This window comes from Cervus elaphus, chromosome 2 (assembly GCF_910594005.1).
Source record: "Cervus elaphus chromosome 2, mCerEla1.1, whole genome shotgun sequence".
Taxonomy (NCBI): Eukaryota; Metazoa; Chordata; class Mammalia; order Artiodactyla; family Cervidae; genus Cervus; species Cervus elaphus.
The window spans coordinates 5477635-5492325 of record NC_057816.1 but is presented as its reverse complement, the minus strand read 5'-3'; the positions used below and the strand labels follow the sequence as shown (position 1 = coordinate 5492325).

General features: G+C 55.8%; 1 protein-coding gene across 3 annotated transcripts; it reads right to left on the bottom strand.

Moving 5' to 3' along the window:
- Window positions 1-237: 237 nt before the first annotated feature.
- Window positions 238-8469, bottom strand: LOC122708557 (aldehyde dehydrogenase family 3 member B1-like). Of its 3 annotated transcripts, XM_043924772.1 has the most exons (11): window positions 8165-8352; window positions 6805-6894; window positions 5722-5884; window positions 5080-5190; window positions 4775-4895; window positions 4447-4532; window positions 4272-4353; window positions 3625-4011; window positions 2513-2679; window positions 1829-1928; window positions 238-1571 (listed from the first exon to the last, which is right to left on the bottom strand). In XM_043924772.1, the coding sequence occupies exons 1-11, from the start codon at window positions 8221-8223 to the stop codon at window positions 1387-1389; spliced, it is 1551 nt and encodes a 516-aa protein (XP_043780707.1). In that variant the 5' UTR covers window positions 8224-8352; the 3' UTR covers window positions 238-1386. The 3 variants fall into 3 exon arrangements, with proteins under 3 accessions (XP_043780707.1, XP_043780717.1, XP_043780712.1); XM_043924782.1 differs by lacking the exon at window positions 6805-6894 and having other exon boundaries at window positions 8321-8469; XM_043924777.1 differs by lacking the exon at window positions 6805-6894.
- Window positions 8470-14691: the final 6222 nt, after the last annotated feature.

The following is a 14691-nucleotide window of genomic DNA, read 5'->3' as shown; positions in this document are numbered from 1 at the left end:
TTGGCAACCATTAATTTGTTTACTACCTCTGTGAACCTGCTTCTGTTTTGTAAATAAGTTCATTTGTACTATTTTTGTGGTTCCACATGTAAGTGATAGTGTGTAGCATTTGTCTTGGTCTGATTTACTTCACTTAGTATTAGTGAATATTAGTGAATATTAGTATTAGTATTAGTCTAGGTATTTCATACTTTTTATGGCTGAGCAGTATTTCATTGTGTATATATGTACCACATCTTCTTTATCCATTCACCTGTTGTTGGACATCTAGGATGCGTCCATGTTTTGGCTATTGTAAATAGCGCTGCAGTGAATATTGGGGTGTGTGTATCTTTTTGAATTAGTCTTCTCCAGATATATGCCGACTAGTGGGATCGCTAGCTCATACAGTTACTCTATTTTTAGTTCTTCTAAGGAACCTCCGTACTGTTTTTCATAGTAACTACACCAATGTATATTCCCGCAAAAAAGTGTAGGGGAGTTCCCTTTTCTCCACACCCTCAGAAGGTATTCATAGAATGGAAGGGCATCAGGAAACTGGCACAAGAGCCCCCAGAAACAGCAGCCTCCAGCCCCAGCTGAGTGTGCAAGTGTGTGTGAGCACTGGTGTCTGCCTGTCTGAGGATCTGTGTGTTCACATCTGTGCTATGTGTACCAACACGTGTGCATGCCACAGCGGTGAGAACAGTCTGGAGATGGGCCGGCTGAGTTGTCCCTCTGAGCCCCAGGAAGTAGAGGGACCCCCAGGTCCCACTGGCTCCGACACCCCCCTCCCCGACAGGCTGTGTGACCTGGGGAGTCGGCGCCCTCTCTGGGCCTTGGCTCCTGCCTGTGAGATGGGAGTGAGGCTCCCTCCGGGGTCGGGGCAGCTGAGAGGAGTGAGGGGCGAGGGGGCAGGTGCAAGCTTGGAGGACAGACACGGGCACAGCAGACTCTGGCCTGGAGGGCAGAGACGACTCCAAAGGCCCACGTTCTTCACTGCCGTTGGGGAAACTGAGACCCAGACAAACACAGCTTCCCAAACCAGGTATGGCTGGAGCTGTTAGAAATCACTCTACTTCAGGAGCCTAATTATAGATATGATGTGAGAGCGGCCTTCCTAACCACCAGGGCTGCTCAACCTAAGGGGTGAGCTCTCTGTCACCAGACATGTTCAAGCAGAGGGTCAACAAATCTGTCAGAAAGCTGCAGAGGGGACTCTGGTCCTGAAAGGGGCTGGACCGGTGGCCCAGAGGCCTGTCCAGCCGGGCGTCTGTTCAGACAAAGCCCCAAGGGCAGGACCTTTCTGTTTGTGGACAGGACGCCTGCCTTTTGGGGGCCACTGAGCACCCGGGCAGCAGCAGGACAGAGAGGTCGTGGACAGAGACCTGGAGGCAGGCAGGGTGTTCACAGCAGGGTGCAGCTGTGGCTGCCCAAGGCCCAGGTGAGCAGCTTCTGTCTGCAGTCAGAATAGGGTGGGTAGCGGATGTTCTTCAGCATCTCCAGGCCCGAGTGGGAGAGCAGGCAGGCGCGGTGGTGGGAGAAGGTGTCGAAGGAGAACTTGCCGTGGTACCTTCCCATCCCACTTTTACCTGCAGGGGCACAAAGTGAGGGTCTGGGGCCAGGCCAAGGAGCCTGCCACCAGTAGCAGCAGCCCACCGCCCAGCAGGGAGCCCAGGCCATGCTATGAGCCATTTTGCAGAGAGGGAAACTGAGGCCCTGAGAGACCAGGGGCCTGGATCGAGGTTGAACCGTGAGTGAAGGCCAAACTGAACCTTTCTGGGTCTGGAGTGCCCACTTGGGCTTCCCTGAGAGTTGGGGCTGGAGGGTGAAGGAGGGCAGGGCTCACCGACTCCCGAGAATGGCAGGGAGGTAAGAGTCAGGTAGGTGAAGCCTTCATTCCCTGCAAAATTGCCGCTGCTGGTCCTGTCCAGCATCTGGTTCACTACCTGGTGGGAGGGGGAGGCCGGGGTCAGGGGTGGAGCGTGAGCTCCTCATTCCACAGTGATCAGAGGCGCCTCCCAGGTCTCCATCCTCTGCTGAGTGAGCGCGCCCCTCTGAGTTCACAAAGAGGAGCCCGCGGGAGCCGGAGGCCCTGAGAAGCGGCTGTGAGGGTTAGCCGCCGCAGCAGACAGGCAGCCAGCCCGGCTCCGCCTGCAGGGTCCCACATTTGCTCTGTCCCATCCCACTTCGGGGGCTCTGAACACCCATACAGAACTTTTGCACGACTTAGGAAAAGAGGGGTGTTTGGGGCAGGGCAGATAGAAAGGGCACCTCCTCGTCTGGGTGAGGCTGCCCCGGCCAGGGCAGGCAGCTGGCCACCCACCCGTTGGTAGGTTCTTGGTGCTGCCCCCCAACCCCATTGCCGTCTCAGCTGGACACCTGTGTTAAGGGAGCCGTCGTCAGGTAAACTGGATTATAGTCACCCTGGAGTTGTCTGCTCCCTGACCCTTGTAAGTGGGCTGGGAAAAGGGAGGTGGCTAGTCTCACCCCTTTGGGCCCCTCTGTTGCCCCCACCTGCATCCAGCTCTACCTGGCTGCTCTTGGAGAAGGCATACAGCGTCAGGGGCTTCTCCCGACGGTTGATGAAGTCGATGGCCTGGTCCAGGCTCCTCACGTTCACGATGGGCAGGATGGGCCCGAAGATCTCCTCCTGCATCACCGGCTCGGTCTCCTGCACGTCCACAAGCACCGTGGGGGCTGCCGGGAACAGGGGTCTGCTCAGCCCAGGGGCGGGGCCTCTGGTGGGCGAGGTCTCAGGTAGGCAGGGCCTCGGTAGGCGGGGCCTCTGGTGGGCGGGCCCGCGGGAATGCCAGGGCCCAGGGACCCGGATGTCCCAGGGCCGGTAGTCTCCCCACAGCCCCCGGGAAGTGACCACGAGGGGCTCCCCAGCCTGACCGGGGCCCGTGGGTCCCAGAGAACCACTCAGCCTTGGTCTCACAGTCAGAGGGTGACCCGATCTTAGACCCCAGAGTCTGAGGCCGCAGGTCCCAGCCTGTTAGACCCTCCGAGCCGTTCGGTCCAGGAGACCGGGGTTCTTTGTTCACAGCAGAGGCGACGCTCAGGACGGGCTTTGGGAGCTGCGAACCGGAATCATGGGCACGTAGCACCTGGGGTCGTGTGGCCCGTGGAGCAGCGGGTCGTGGGGCTGAAGTTGGGAACCTGAGCCTAGAACTCTGGGATCTGAGCTTGGAAACCTAAATAATCCTAAAGGAAATCAGTCCTGAATATTCATCAGAAGGACTGATGCTGAAGCTGAAACTGCAATTCTATGGCCACCTGATGCAAAGAACTGACTCATTGGAAAACACCCTGATGTTGGGAAAGGTTGAAGGTAGAAGGGGACGACAGAGGATGAAATGGTTGGATGACATCACCGACTCGATGGACATGAGTTTGAGCAAGCTCCGGGAGTAGGTGATGGACAGGGAGGCTTGGCGTGCTGCAGTCCATGGGGTCGCAAAGAGTGAGTCACGACTGAGCGACTGAACTGAACCGAGCTTGGAGAACTTGGGCCAGAGTGTGGAGTCGTGGGGTCGCGGGCTCAGACCGCGACCAGTGTCACGAAGTCGAGGCACCAGGCTGGGCTGTAGCGGTGGGGTGGGGGTTGGGGTGGGGCACAGTGGCAGGGAGGGCGGGGCTCACCGATGTAGAGATCGCTTTCATCACTCTGGCCGCCGATGACCACGCGACCGCAGCTCAGCAGGCCCCGGAGCCGCTGGAAATGCTTCTCGTTGATGATGCGGCCCAAGTCCGGGGAGCTCTGGGGGTCGTCGCCGTAGAAACGGGTGATGGCGCTCTGCAGGGCGGGCACCAGCCGCGCCTGCATCTCGGGGCTGCACAGGACGTAGTCGGGGGCCACGCAGGTCTGGCCGGTGTTGTAATAGCGGAAGAAGGCCACCCTGTTGGCCACTGTCTGGGGGTCGCAGTTGTCGTCCACGTAGCAGGGGTTCTTGCCTCCCAGCTCCAGCGTGACGGGCGTCAGGTGCTTGGCGGCGGCAGTCATGACGATCTTGCCAACTCGAGGGCTCCCTGGGAACATGGGATTTGACTCAACTGCTCTTGGCCGGATGGTTCAGGCACCACCTTCCTGGCCCCATCCTGGCTCACCCACTGGGATCTGCCCCCGCCCTGCTGCCCCAGGACCCCATCCTTCCAGGCCCACCTGCCCCAGACGATTGCCATCAGGGATGCTCCACACTGCTGGCCATCGCCTCCTCCCTCCCCCGCCTTCTCCAGCCTCTTTTCCAACATCCCTCTTTCCCCAGGACACCAACTGGGGCCACCCTCACCCGTGAAGAAGATGTAGTCGAACGCGTGCTCCAGCAGCCTTCCCGTCTTCTCGGGCCCGCCCAGCACCACGGCAAAGCAGCTCTGCAAGGGGGCGGGAGGGACGGACGGCTCAGGGGACCCTGCAGGACCTCCCACTGATGGGAGAGGAGGTGCGGGACACAGGCTCACCCTCACCTGGTCCAGGTACCGGGGCAGCACCTCGGCCAGGACCTTCTCCGTGCACTTGCTCATCTCCGAGGGCTTCAGCACCACGCAGTTCCCTGTGGGGCGGGGAGAGGGCGGGGCCGCGTGTAGCCACGCCCTGTCTCCATTGGGTCCTCACACACCCAGTGCCAGCTGAGAGAGGCGCCCTATTGGCCCCGAGGCCACACAGCCCCAGGGACGGTGGCCAGACAGGAACCAGGCCTTCTCAGCCACCTGGTGCCAGCTCCCCGCTCCTTCCTGGCTCTGGGGGCGGCTGGGAGGACAGGCGGGGGGCGTGAGGGCGGAGGCGTCCTCTCACCTGCCGCGAGGGCGCCCACCAGGGGCACCACGCTCAGGTTCAGGGGGTAGTTCCAGGGAGACAGGATGAGCACCAGGCCGAAGGGCTCCTTCCGGATGAAGGCCGAGTCCAGCTGCGTGATCTGGGGTGTGGGACGGACAGTGAGGCTTCGCTAAGGATCACCCCAAAGCCCACCCCTCATAGCCCTCGACCTGCCTGTGCAGTGGAGTCCCCTCAAGGAGACCGCGGTCCCGAGAAAGTCAGTGACTCGCCCAGGGCCTGGGCCGGGCCGCCCTGGATTTGTCCCGCCTGGCCAGAGGTCTTACCAGGTTCTTGGCCGCTGGCTCATCCTTCATCCAAGTGTGCAGGTTCCTGAGAGCCAAGTCGACCTCGTTCTGGCAGAGAATGAGCTCCGAAATGTCCGAATGAAAGGCCGCCTGTGGTGGAGGGGGGATTTGGTGGTCAGGCCTGGGCAGGGTGGGGAGGGGAGTGGATCTAGCGCTGGAGGTCCCCAAGAGTCCTCAGGGTGGACACGGAGACAGTCTCCAGGGTGAGAACAGCCAGCCCCTGGGAACTGCAGTGAGGAGCATGGGTCCTGGGCTCTGCTGCTTTCTGGCTGTGGGACCTTGGGCAAGTGACTTAACTCCCACGTACCTCACTTTCCCCGCTGTGACGTCGGACAGCAGTCAGACCTGCCTCACAGATTTACTGAGTTGACGTAGAGCAGCTAGCAGCCCAGGGAAGGGTCTGCTGAACCACAGGACTGAGCTGAGGATGCAGCTGGCTCCAGCCCCCACCCACTCCTGCCCTCCCCACCCCTGCTCCTCTCCCTACCCCTGCCCTCCTCCCCTCACCCCTGCCCGCCCTCACCCACTCTTATCCTCCTCCCCGCCCACCCTGCTCCCCTCCCCGCCCTGCCCTCCACCCCCCAGCCCTGCCCTCCTCCCCCCACCCCGCCCCCCACCCACCTTGTGCAGGTCCTGAGCCAGCACCTCCTGCAGAAGCTGCTTGTTCTCTCGCAGGAAGCGGCTCAGGCCGTTCAGCTGGGCGGCCCGGAACTCTGCTGGCCGTGTGCGCCCCGAGCTGAAGGCCTCCCGCAGCCGCTGCAGGGTGTCCGCGAAGGGGTCCATCCTGCAGGGTGGGGGCAGCGTTGGTCGGGGTGCCCCCACCTCCACTACCCCTCCACAGCCCTTGCTCACACCCACGTGGGCCCACGGACACCCCCCACAGGGCCTCGAGGGGTTCTTTGCCTTAGAGACCACAGAACTTTGCAGTGGCAGATGGGGAAACTGAGGCTGGGGTGTGCTGCAGGGCCCTGGAGCATGGGACGGCTCCCTGTGCTCTGGGGAGGTGGTTCTGGAACAAGGAGCAATGGGGTGGGTGGGGCGTCCGGGGAGGCACAGCTGATAGCCTGGAGCCTGGAGCCCATCTGGACTCAGTCTGACACCCAAGGGAACCCGGCGGGGCTGGAGGGTAGGGGGATGGGGCATGGGGGTGGGAAGAAGGAGCCCAGGGGGCACTCTGGGGGGAAATACCTGGACTTTGAGCAAGAAAGGGCTCTGAGCACCCCAACCAGGGCCCCAGAACCATACCATCGCCTGTGCCTCCAGGTCTCTGTCTATCTGAGTGTCTCTGCGTCTCTCTGTGTCTCTGTGTCTGTCTGTGATTCCCTTTCTCTGTGTGCTGATGTGAGCCAGCAGCGTCTCACAGGCCTGAGCCCAGGACCTCTGCCTCAGAGCACTGACCGTGGAGTGAGGCAGGTCTCAGCGTCCCCACTGGGCACCCTGCACCTCCCCCTCTCCTCTCTGAGCCTCAGTTTCCTCACCTGGGAAGTGGGGACAGACTTCTCCGTGGGCGTGCACAGCACAGGCCTGGCCAGCCTCAGTGGGGCCTGGCCACTGTGCTTACTATTCATAGAAACCGTAAGGCCGGGCAAGCACTGGTGCCCTGCTCAGCGGGCCTCCAAGCTGAGAAGCACGGGGGAAGCTGGGCACATTCCCAGGCAACACCTGGTGCCAGGCAGAGCAGGGATCTGACCCCAAGACTCTTACCCTCCACTCCCTCCTGCCGGGTTGTGTCTAGCCTTGGGCAAGTGCCTCCAGGTCACAGCCTGCCCTGGGAACACCAGGGACATGGAAGTCCTGCTGGGTGGGAGGGGGAAGGCTGGCTATGTGGGTGAGGCTCCTCAGCAGGTGGGCAGCAAGAGCTCAGCTCTTAGGGGGAACCCAGGACCTGCCTGCTCCCACCTGTGGTTGGCCAGGCAGGTATCCTGGCCCTTTCTTGGGCTGGAAGGGGACCCAAGGTGTGCCCTCCCACAGCCAGGCCCGGGGTGGTCCCACCTAGATCCCAGCCCCCTGCCCCAGATGGCAGAGAGGCAGAGGGAGATCAGATAGTCCCCGCCCAGGCCCAGGCTCAGCGCCAAGACCAACCAGGCCCGTTTCCTCCTGAGCGATTCCTGGAGCAGCTGGGGCTGAGGGGCCGCCTCTGGCCACCAGCCCCGCCCACCCTCAGTCCAGGGTGGCCGGGAGCACCCTTAGGCTTTCAAGTTTCAGGGCTGCCCCAGAGGTGCCAGAATCACCCGCCCCACCCAGCTTTCCCTGCTGGAGTTCTGGTGGCGCCTGGTCCCATCGGCCCTGCCCTGGCTTCGTCCATGGCTCTCTAGAGCCTCTCTAGGGCTGAATGCCTCCAGAATGCATCAAAGCCCAGGGAACACATCCTCAGGCCCACCCCCACCATTGCCCAATCAATGAGGAGGTGGGAGGCTGGGTGGGGCTGAGGTCAGACGACCCATGAACCATCGTTTGCCCTCCAAACAATGGGGTCTACACAGCGGCTTCAGCCCCGGTCCCCTGACCGCGCAGTCCCTCCCCCACCAGCACTGAAGTGTGCTAGTTTTACCACTGGATCCCCGGGGAAGTCCCGCCCTGTGCTTTTTATTGACTTCTCAACAACATCTTTCTGTAGCTTCCAAATTTTCTACCAGGAGAATGCAACATGTCCAGAATCAGAAATGAACAGTGAGTGTTGTTTTTACAAGGAGCTGCTCCCTTCCCCTGTCCCAACTCCCGCAGCACTTCCTGAGCACAGCCCAGGTCACACCTGGCTGGCCCCTGTCTATCCATCTCTTCCCCCAGCCTGGGGAGCCTCCACCACCACCACCACCCCCCACCGGGCCAGGCCAGCCCAGGGGGGCTGCAGGTTTTCTGAGAGTGTTCCCAGGCGTCACAGGGGTCGGAGGTGGGGGCGGGGAGGGTGGGGCAGGGCAGCACCAGCTCCCTGCTCTGAGCCAGGCCCCAGGCCCCCGGACCCCCAGCCCTGGGAGCCCACGGGGTCGGGACCCCATTTCTCTTCCCCACTCCCCCACCCTGTGCTGCTGGCCCACCCCCTGCCCCCGACCCCAACCCCACGTACCCTGGTGTGGACTCCTGCCCTGGATCCTTTGCCGAGCCTGGGCCTTTTATGCCTGACATTCTGCCTCCAGGTGTACGCTCTTACCCCGCCTCTGCAGGTTGCCTGTGCAGCCCCCCACTGGAAGCCCTGCGCCCAGGTCGGGCAGTGGAGAGGTACCTGGGTGACAAATCCCCAGACCAAAGCTCCAGCTGGTCTGGCCTCCTGCTGATTCACACAGAAGCACGTCCTGCAGCTGCCTCACCTGGCACAGCTGGTCCCCGGAACAGGTCTGGCAACTCCAGGTGACTCCAGGTGATGCTGTGATTGCTGGGAAGGACAGGCAGAAAGTTACCGGATAAGGAGAAAGATAAGGTGGTTGTTCAGTTGCTAAGTCACTAAGTGTCCAACTCTGCGACCCCCATGGACTGCAACTCCCAGGCTCCTCTGTCCTCCACTATCTCCTGGAGTTTGCTCAAACTCATGTCCATTGAGTCGGTGATGCCACCCAACCATTTCATCCTCTGTCGTCCCCTTCTCCTCCTGCCCTTAATCTCTCCCAGCATCAGGTCTTTTCCAATAAGTTGGCTCTTTGCATCAGGTGGCCAAAGTATTGGAGCTTCAGCATCAGTCCTTCCAGTGAATATTCAGGGTTAACTTCCTTTAGGATTGACTGGTTTGATCTCCTTGCTGTCCAAGGGATTCTCAAGAGTCTTCTCCAGCACCACAGTTTGAAAGCATCAATACTTTGTCAGTGGGACCCTGGCAGCCTCCTCCAGGATGCCCTCAGCCAGCAGAGCTCTTCAAGCCACCCAGGTCCCTGCACCAGATCCTCATGTCTGTGCCTTCATTCCTACCCCACAGGGCTCCTTCATTTGCGCTCTCCTCAGGTGCCCCACTGGCATCCTCAGGGCAGAGGAAGGGACCCTGGCAGCTGCAGAGAGAGAGGGGATGGGCCAGGGACCCCTGTGGCCACAGGGTGTCACATCATGTTCCTTTTTCCCCTTATTCTCCTATTTACTGTGTGACCCTAGGCAAGTTACTTGGGCTTCCCTGGTGGTGGCTCAGATGGTAAAGATTCCCCCTACAATGCGGCAGACCTGTGTTTGATCCCTGGGTGGGAAAGAGCCCCTGGAGAAGGGCATGGCAACCCACTCCAGTATTCTTGTCCATGGACAGAGGAGCCTGGCGGGCTACAGTCCATGGGGTCAGGAAGACACAATTGAGTGTGTCTCACACAGCACAGGCAAGTTGCTTAACCTCCCTGAGCCTCCCTGAGGCAACAACTGCAACTAGAGGATCTCATGATCAGATGAAAGAATAGATATAGATACCACGGCTCCTGACGAGAAATCAGTGCTCGTAAGTATTGGCTCCTAACGTTTCCCCCAGTCTTTCTAGAGCACCTGCTAGGCTCTGGGAAGCAGAAGAACGCACTCAGGCCCCACTGCTGATCCCTCCTGCGTGGTTTGCCCCTGTCTGCCCTCCATCCCCAAGCGTGTCCCAAGAGATCAAGATCACTCCTTGGCAGAGGGCTGTGGAGAGCAGGTCCAGGCACAGCATGAGAACCAGCTTGCACCCTAGGCGGGGCTGTGAGGTGCTCCTTGGCTGTGATGGGAACCAGGCCAGTGGGAGCCACACAAGACCTCAGAAGGGAAGTCAGGGCTGGCAAGAACCATCGAAGAGCAGGGGGTGGGGTATGGTGGGGTGGGCTACGGCCTGCCTCCTGGGAACCACCAGATTGTGCAATTCACCAATTGTATCTCAAAGCTGTTAAAGTGAGACAAACCAGGGAATTCCCTGACAGTTTGGGGGCTAGGACTCCACGCTTTCACTGCCAAGGGCATGGATTCAATCCCTGGTTGGGCAACAAGTTCCCACAAGCCACACGGTCAAAAGCCAACAAACAGAAAACTAAACGAACTGAATCCACAAGAAGCCTGCATAGCCCACAAGCAAGTGAAAGTATTTTCAGCCTCCACAGCAACTGTGAAATGAAAAGTGCGACAATGGCGAGATGCTCTGCAAATGCCTCGGATCAGGTTCCTGGGGCTGCGATAACGAACCACAACGACGGCTATGGCTGGAGACAAGGGGTTACTCTCCCAGTTCTGGAGGACAGAAGTCTGAAACCCACGTGCTGGCGGGGCTCCGGGGGGGTCCTCCCCTCCCAGGTCTCCTCAGCTTTTGTGACTGCTGGCCTTCCCCAGCTCTACACCTCCGCAGTTACGACAAAACAGAATGTCGCCAGACTCTGCCAAGTGTCCCCAGGGGAATGACATTGTCCCTAGTTCAGAGCCGCCCCACTAGATGACTCTTGCAAACAGTTCTGTGACTTCTCTGGTGGTCCAGAGGTTAAGATCCGTGCTTCCAGTGCAAGCGGGGGCCGGGGGGTGGGGTGGGGTGGGGGAGGGCAGGTTTGATCCCTGGTCAGGGAGCTAAGATTCCCACATGCTGTGCGGCGTGGCAAAGAAAATATTAATTTTTTTTAAATGGTAAAAAAATGTAAACAAACAATTCCCAGGGGGAAGAAAGGCTTAAAAGAAATTCTGCTGCTCCAGGGAAGCAGAGAATGGGTGATGGCCAGGGGTGGGGTGGGGTAGAGAGGGGAAGTCGGGGGTCAAGCTGGGTGCTTACAGGAACGATCCCCCTGATGAGGATGTTGCAGGGGGTGACCCATGTGGATGGGGGGGTGGGGTTTTGCAGAGTTTGGGGCAGCGGGATAGCTCCTGTGTTTTCCAGGAAGTGACCGCAAGCTAGGGGAGGGGAAGGAGGGGTTGGATGCGACAAACCTCAGGACAGAACAGCAGACACTAGACCATGATCTTCCAATGAGACCTGCCAGACTTCTGTCTGAGTGGTGTCGCCCCAAACTCATCTCTGGATGTGTGCGTGCTCAGCCGCATCCTACTCTTTGTGACCCCATGGACTGTAGCTCGCCAGGCTCCTCTGTCCATGGAATTCTACAGGCAAGAATACTGGAGTGGGTTGCCATGCCCTCCTCCAGGGGATCTTCCAGACCCTGAGATTGAAGTCACATCTGCTGCATTGGCAGGTGTGTTTCTTTACCATGGAGCCCCCTGGGAAGCCCTTAGGCAGGAGGGGGAGAGGGCCACGTGGCTGGGTGCCCTGTGAAGAGGATCCTTCTTGGGGAGAAAAGAAACAGCAGTGCCCAGGACTCCGGGACCCTGGCCTCTTCAGTGGGACTCAACAGGTTAATTTGGGGACCCTCAAACTTGCCCCTGGGGACCTGAAGATGCCTGGGCTTCTGCCCCAGCAGGGGTGGGATGGGCCCTGGCATCAGCATCTTTACCAGTTTCCAAATGATTGCGAATTTCAGATGGATTTCGAAAGTGGCACTGGGTTCCCTGGAGGGAACAAATAGTGGCTCCCTGGTCATTCCTAGCAAAAGCTACCCAGTAAGTTTTGTGTCAGATCCTGGCCCCTGGCAGCCTCTCTTGTGGCTCTTCTGCAGGGAAGCTCCCCAGCCGGGAGCCAGCCCTGTCCAGAATGCCCAGAGTCTCAGTCTCCCCATCCACAGAATAGGGAGAAAGCAGCCAACTGTGACACCCATCTCACGAGGTCGCTGGAAAGTCATTATGGGAGCGGGTCGGATGTTTCCAGAAACTTCAAAGCACTGCGGGCAGTGAGAGGCCTGGGGGTCGGGGGAAGGACAGGAGTCTGTGTGTCCTCTCCAGCCTCAAGGGCCCAGCCTGGTGAGGGTGTGGCCAGGAGCAAAGGCAAGACCAGAGGTGCCTTCCTGCCCTTCACATCACCGGGCCAAAGGGACAGCTGGGGGGCTGTGGTCCCAGGATGGGCTTGAATCGTAGTTTGTGAAGACTGTTTGAGAACCTGGACCCAGAGAAATGCATGGTCTTGAGAGCTCACGTTCTTCCTAACCACGCTGACCTTCCAGATATGGAGAATACTAGCATCTGGGGTGTAAAGGGTCTTCTTTTTTCTTTAAACCTTATGCAATATTTCTGGCATACAGAAAATACACAGGATAACACGATCATTCACACACACAACACCCAGCCTCATCAGATCTTAACATTTGCCACATATTTATGACTTTGTGAGCGGCGGCGTCTTCTACTATCATAGAACATTACATAGAGTTGGTGGCTCAGATGGTAAAGAATCTGCCTGCAATGCAGGGGACACAGGTTCGATCCCCGGTCTGGGAAGATCCCACATGCTGTGGAGCAGCTAAACCCACAAGCCACAACTACTGAAGCCTAGAGTATGCCTAGAGCCACGCTCTGCAACACGAGAGGCCACCGCAATAAGAAGCCTGAGCACCACAGCTAACAGTAGCCCCCGCTTGCCACAGCTGAAGAAAGCCTTCTCACAGCAATGAAGACCTAGTGCAGCCTAAATAAATATTTTTTAAAGAGTAATTCAATTTTTATTTGCTGATGATATGATTCTACATATAAAAAAATTCCAAAGATGGTGAATTCCCTGGTGGTCCAGTGATTAGGACTCCACTCTCTCACTGCCAAGAGCCTGGGTTTGATCCCTGGTCAGGGAACTAAAATCCTGCAACCCATGTGGTGAGGTTAAAAAAAAAAAAAAATCCCATAGAACACACACACACATACTACTAGAGCTAATAAACACATTTGGCAAAATTACAGGATATAAAATCAACGCTCAAAAATCAGCTGTGTTTCTATATGCTAGCAGTGACCAATCTGAGAAGGAAATTTAGAAAACAATTCTATTTACAATATCATCCAAAAGAATAAAATACCTAGGAATAAATTTAACCAAGGAAGGGGAAATTTTTTTACACTGAACTGCAAAATACTGCAGGAAGAAATTAAAGAATATATAAATAAGTGGAAAGATATCCCATGTTCATGGATTGGAAAACTTAATATTTTTTAAAATATAATTTTGACTTCACCTTTTTCCAGAGGGCAGTTTTTCTTTGGTCATTAAGGACTTAGCTCCCCACTTGGTCTTTGGCAAAGGTCATGGGGCGGCACCCCCCTTTCTAAATTGGGGTGGGGGTGTTCAGTCCTTCCAGGCTTCACGGGAATGGTTCCTGACTACCTTGCTATGAATGGTACAACTCACACAGTATTGTAGTTTCACATACAGCTTGGGAGACACGTAGGTATTGAAGACATTTGCGTCAGAAATGTCTTTGATGGCCGCAGTCTCTGTTATGTTTTGATGAACTTGTGTTTTGATGAACTTCTTAATGGCCTTGTCCTTGAGCACATACCGGGCACAGCTGGCGCTGTGGGTGGGCTGCACGTGGCCACTGCCCTTTTTGGCCTGACTGTTGTTCCTTCTTTTTCCTTGGTCACCTTGGAAGTGAAGGCCTGAGAGATGAAAAACTGAATAATGTTTAATATGGCAATGCTCCTCAAAGTGATCTATGATACAATGTAATCTCTATCAAAACTCTAATGTTTTGTAGAAATGGAAAAGCCAATCTTCATATGTAATTGTAAGTCCAATCCTCATGTTTTAAATAGCAAAAAATGTATTTAGAAAGAAAAACAAAGTTAGAGGACTTACATTTCCTGATGTGTGAACTTATTACAAACTACAGTAATTAAAGACATTTTGATTATTGCTTAAGGACTGACAGATAGACCAAAAACATAGCATTAAGAGTCTAGAAACAAACCCAAATATCTATTACCAGTTGATTTCCAACAAGGATGCCAAGATCATCCAGTATGGAAAGAAAAAAGGCAAGAGTACTGGAGTGGGTAGCCATTCCCTCTTTCAGGGAATCTTCCCCATCCCGGGATCAAGCCCGGGTCTCCTTCATTGCAGGCAGATTCTTTACCAACTGAGCCACTAGGGAAGCTATGGAAAGAATAGTCTCTTCAATAAATGGTGTTGGGACACCAGACTAACCACATGCGAAGAAGTTGAATACCTACTTAACTCCATATTCAAAAATTAACTCAGTATGTATCAACAACCTAATAAAGGAGCTAAAACAATAAAACTCTTAGAAAACATAGGAGTGAATCTTCATAACCTTGGATTTCACAGTGGATTCTTAAATATGATACCAAAAGCATGAACAACAAAAGAATAAATAGATAAATTGGGATTTACAAAAACTGAAAACTTTTGTGCATCAAAGGACATTATTAAGAAAGTAAAAAGACAACCTACAGAATGTGAGAAAACATTTGCAATATAATCTGATAAGGGTTATGTATCTAGAATATATAAAGAAGTCTCACAACTCAGCCACAAGAAGTAAAAATTCCAATTTAAATATGCGCAAAGTACCTGAATAGCAAAGTACTTATCTCCAAAGAAGATATACAAATGATCAAAAAGCACATGAAAAGATGTCCAGTCTCACGGATCATTATAGAATTTCAAATCAAAAACACAATAAGGTACTACTTCATACCCACTAGAGTAGCTATAATGAAATGACAACTACAAAAAAACCATAAAAACAGAAAATAACACGTCTTGGTAAGGGTGTGCAGACATTAGAATTTCCATACACCGCTGGTGAGACTGTCAAATGATACCTCTGCTTTAGAAATAAGTTTGGC

Bases quoted from the DNA above. Each gene is read 5' to 3' on its own strand.
- LOC122708557 (XM_043924772.1), bottom strand. From the start codon at position 8,223: ATGTCAGGCATAAAAGGCCCAGGCTCGGCAAAGGATCCAGGGCAGGAG. The intron at 5,191-5,721 runs GTGGGTGGGGGG...CCTCCACCACAG, and splicing joins TGGCTCAGGACCTGCACAAG to GCGGCCTTTCATTCGGACAT. The intron at 2,680-3,624 runs GTGAGCCCCGCC...TGTTCCCGGCAG, and splicing joins TGAAAGCGATCTCTACATCG to CCCCCACGGTGCTTGTGGAC.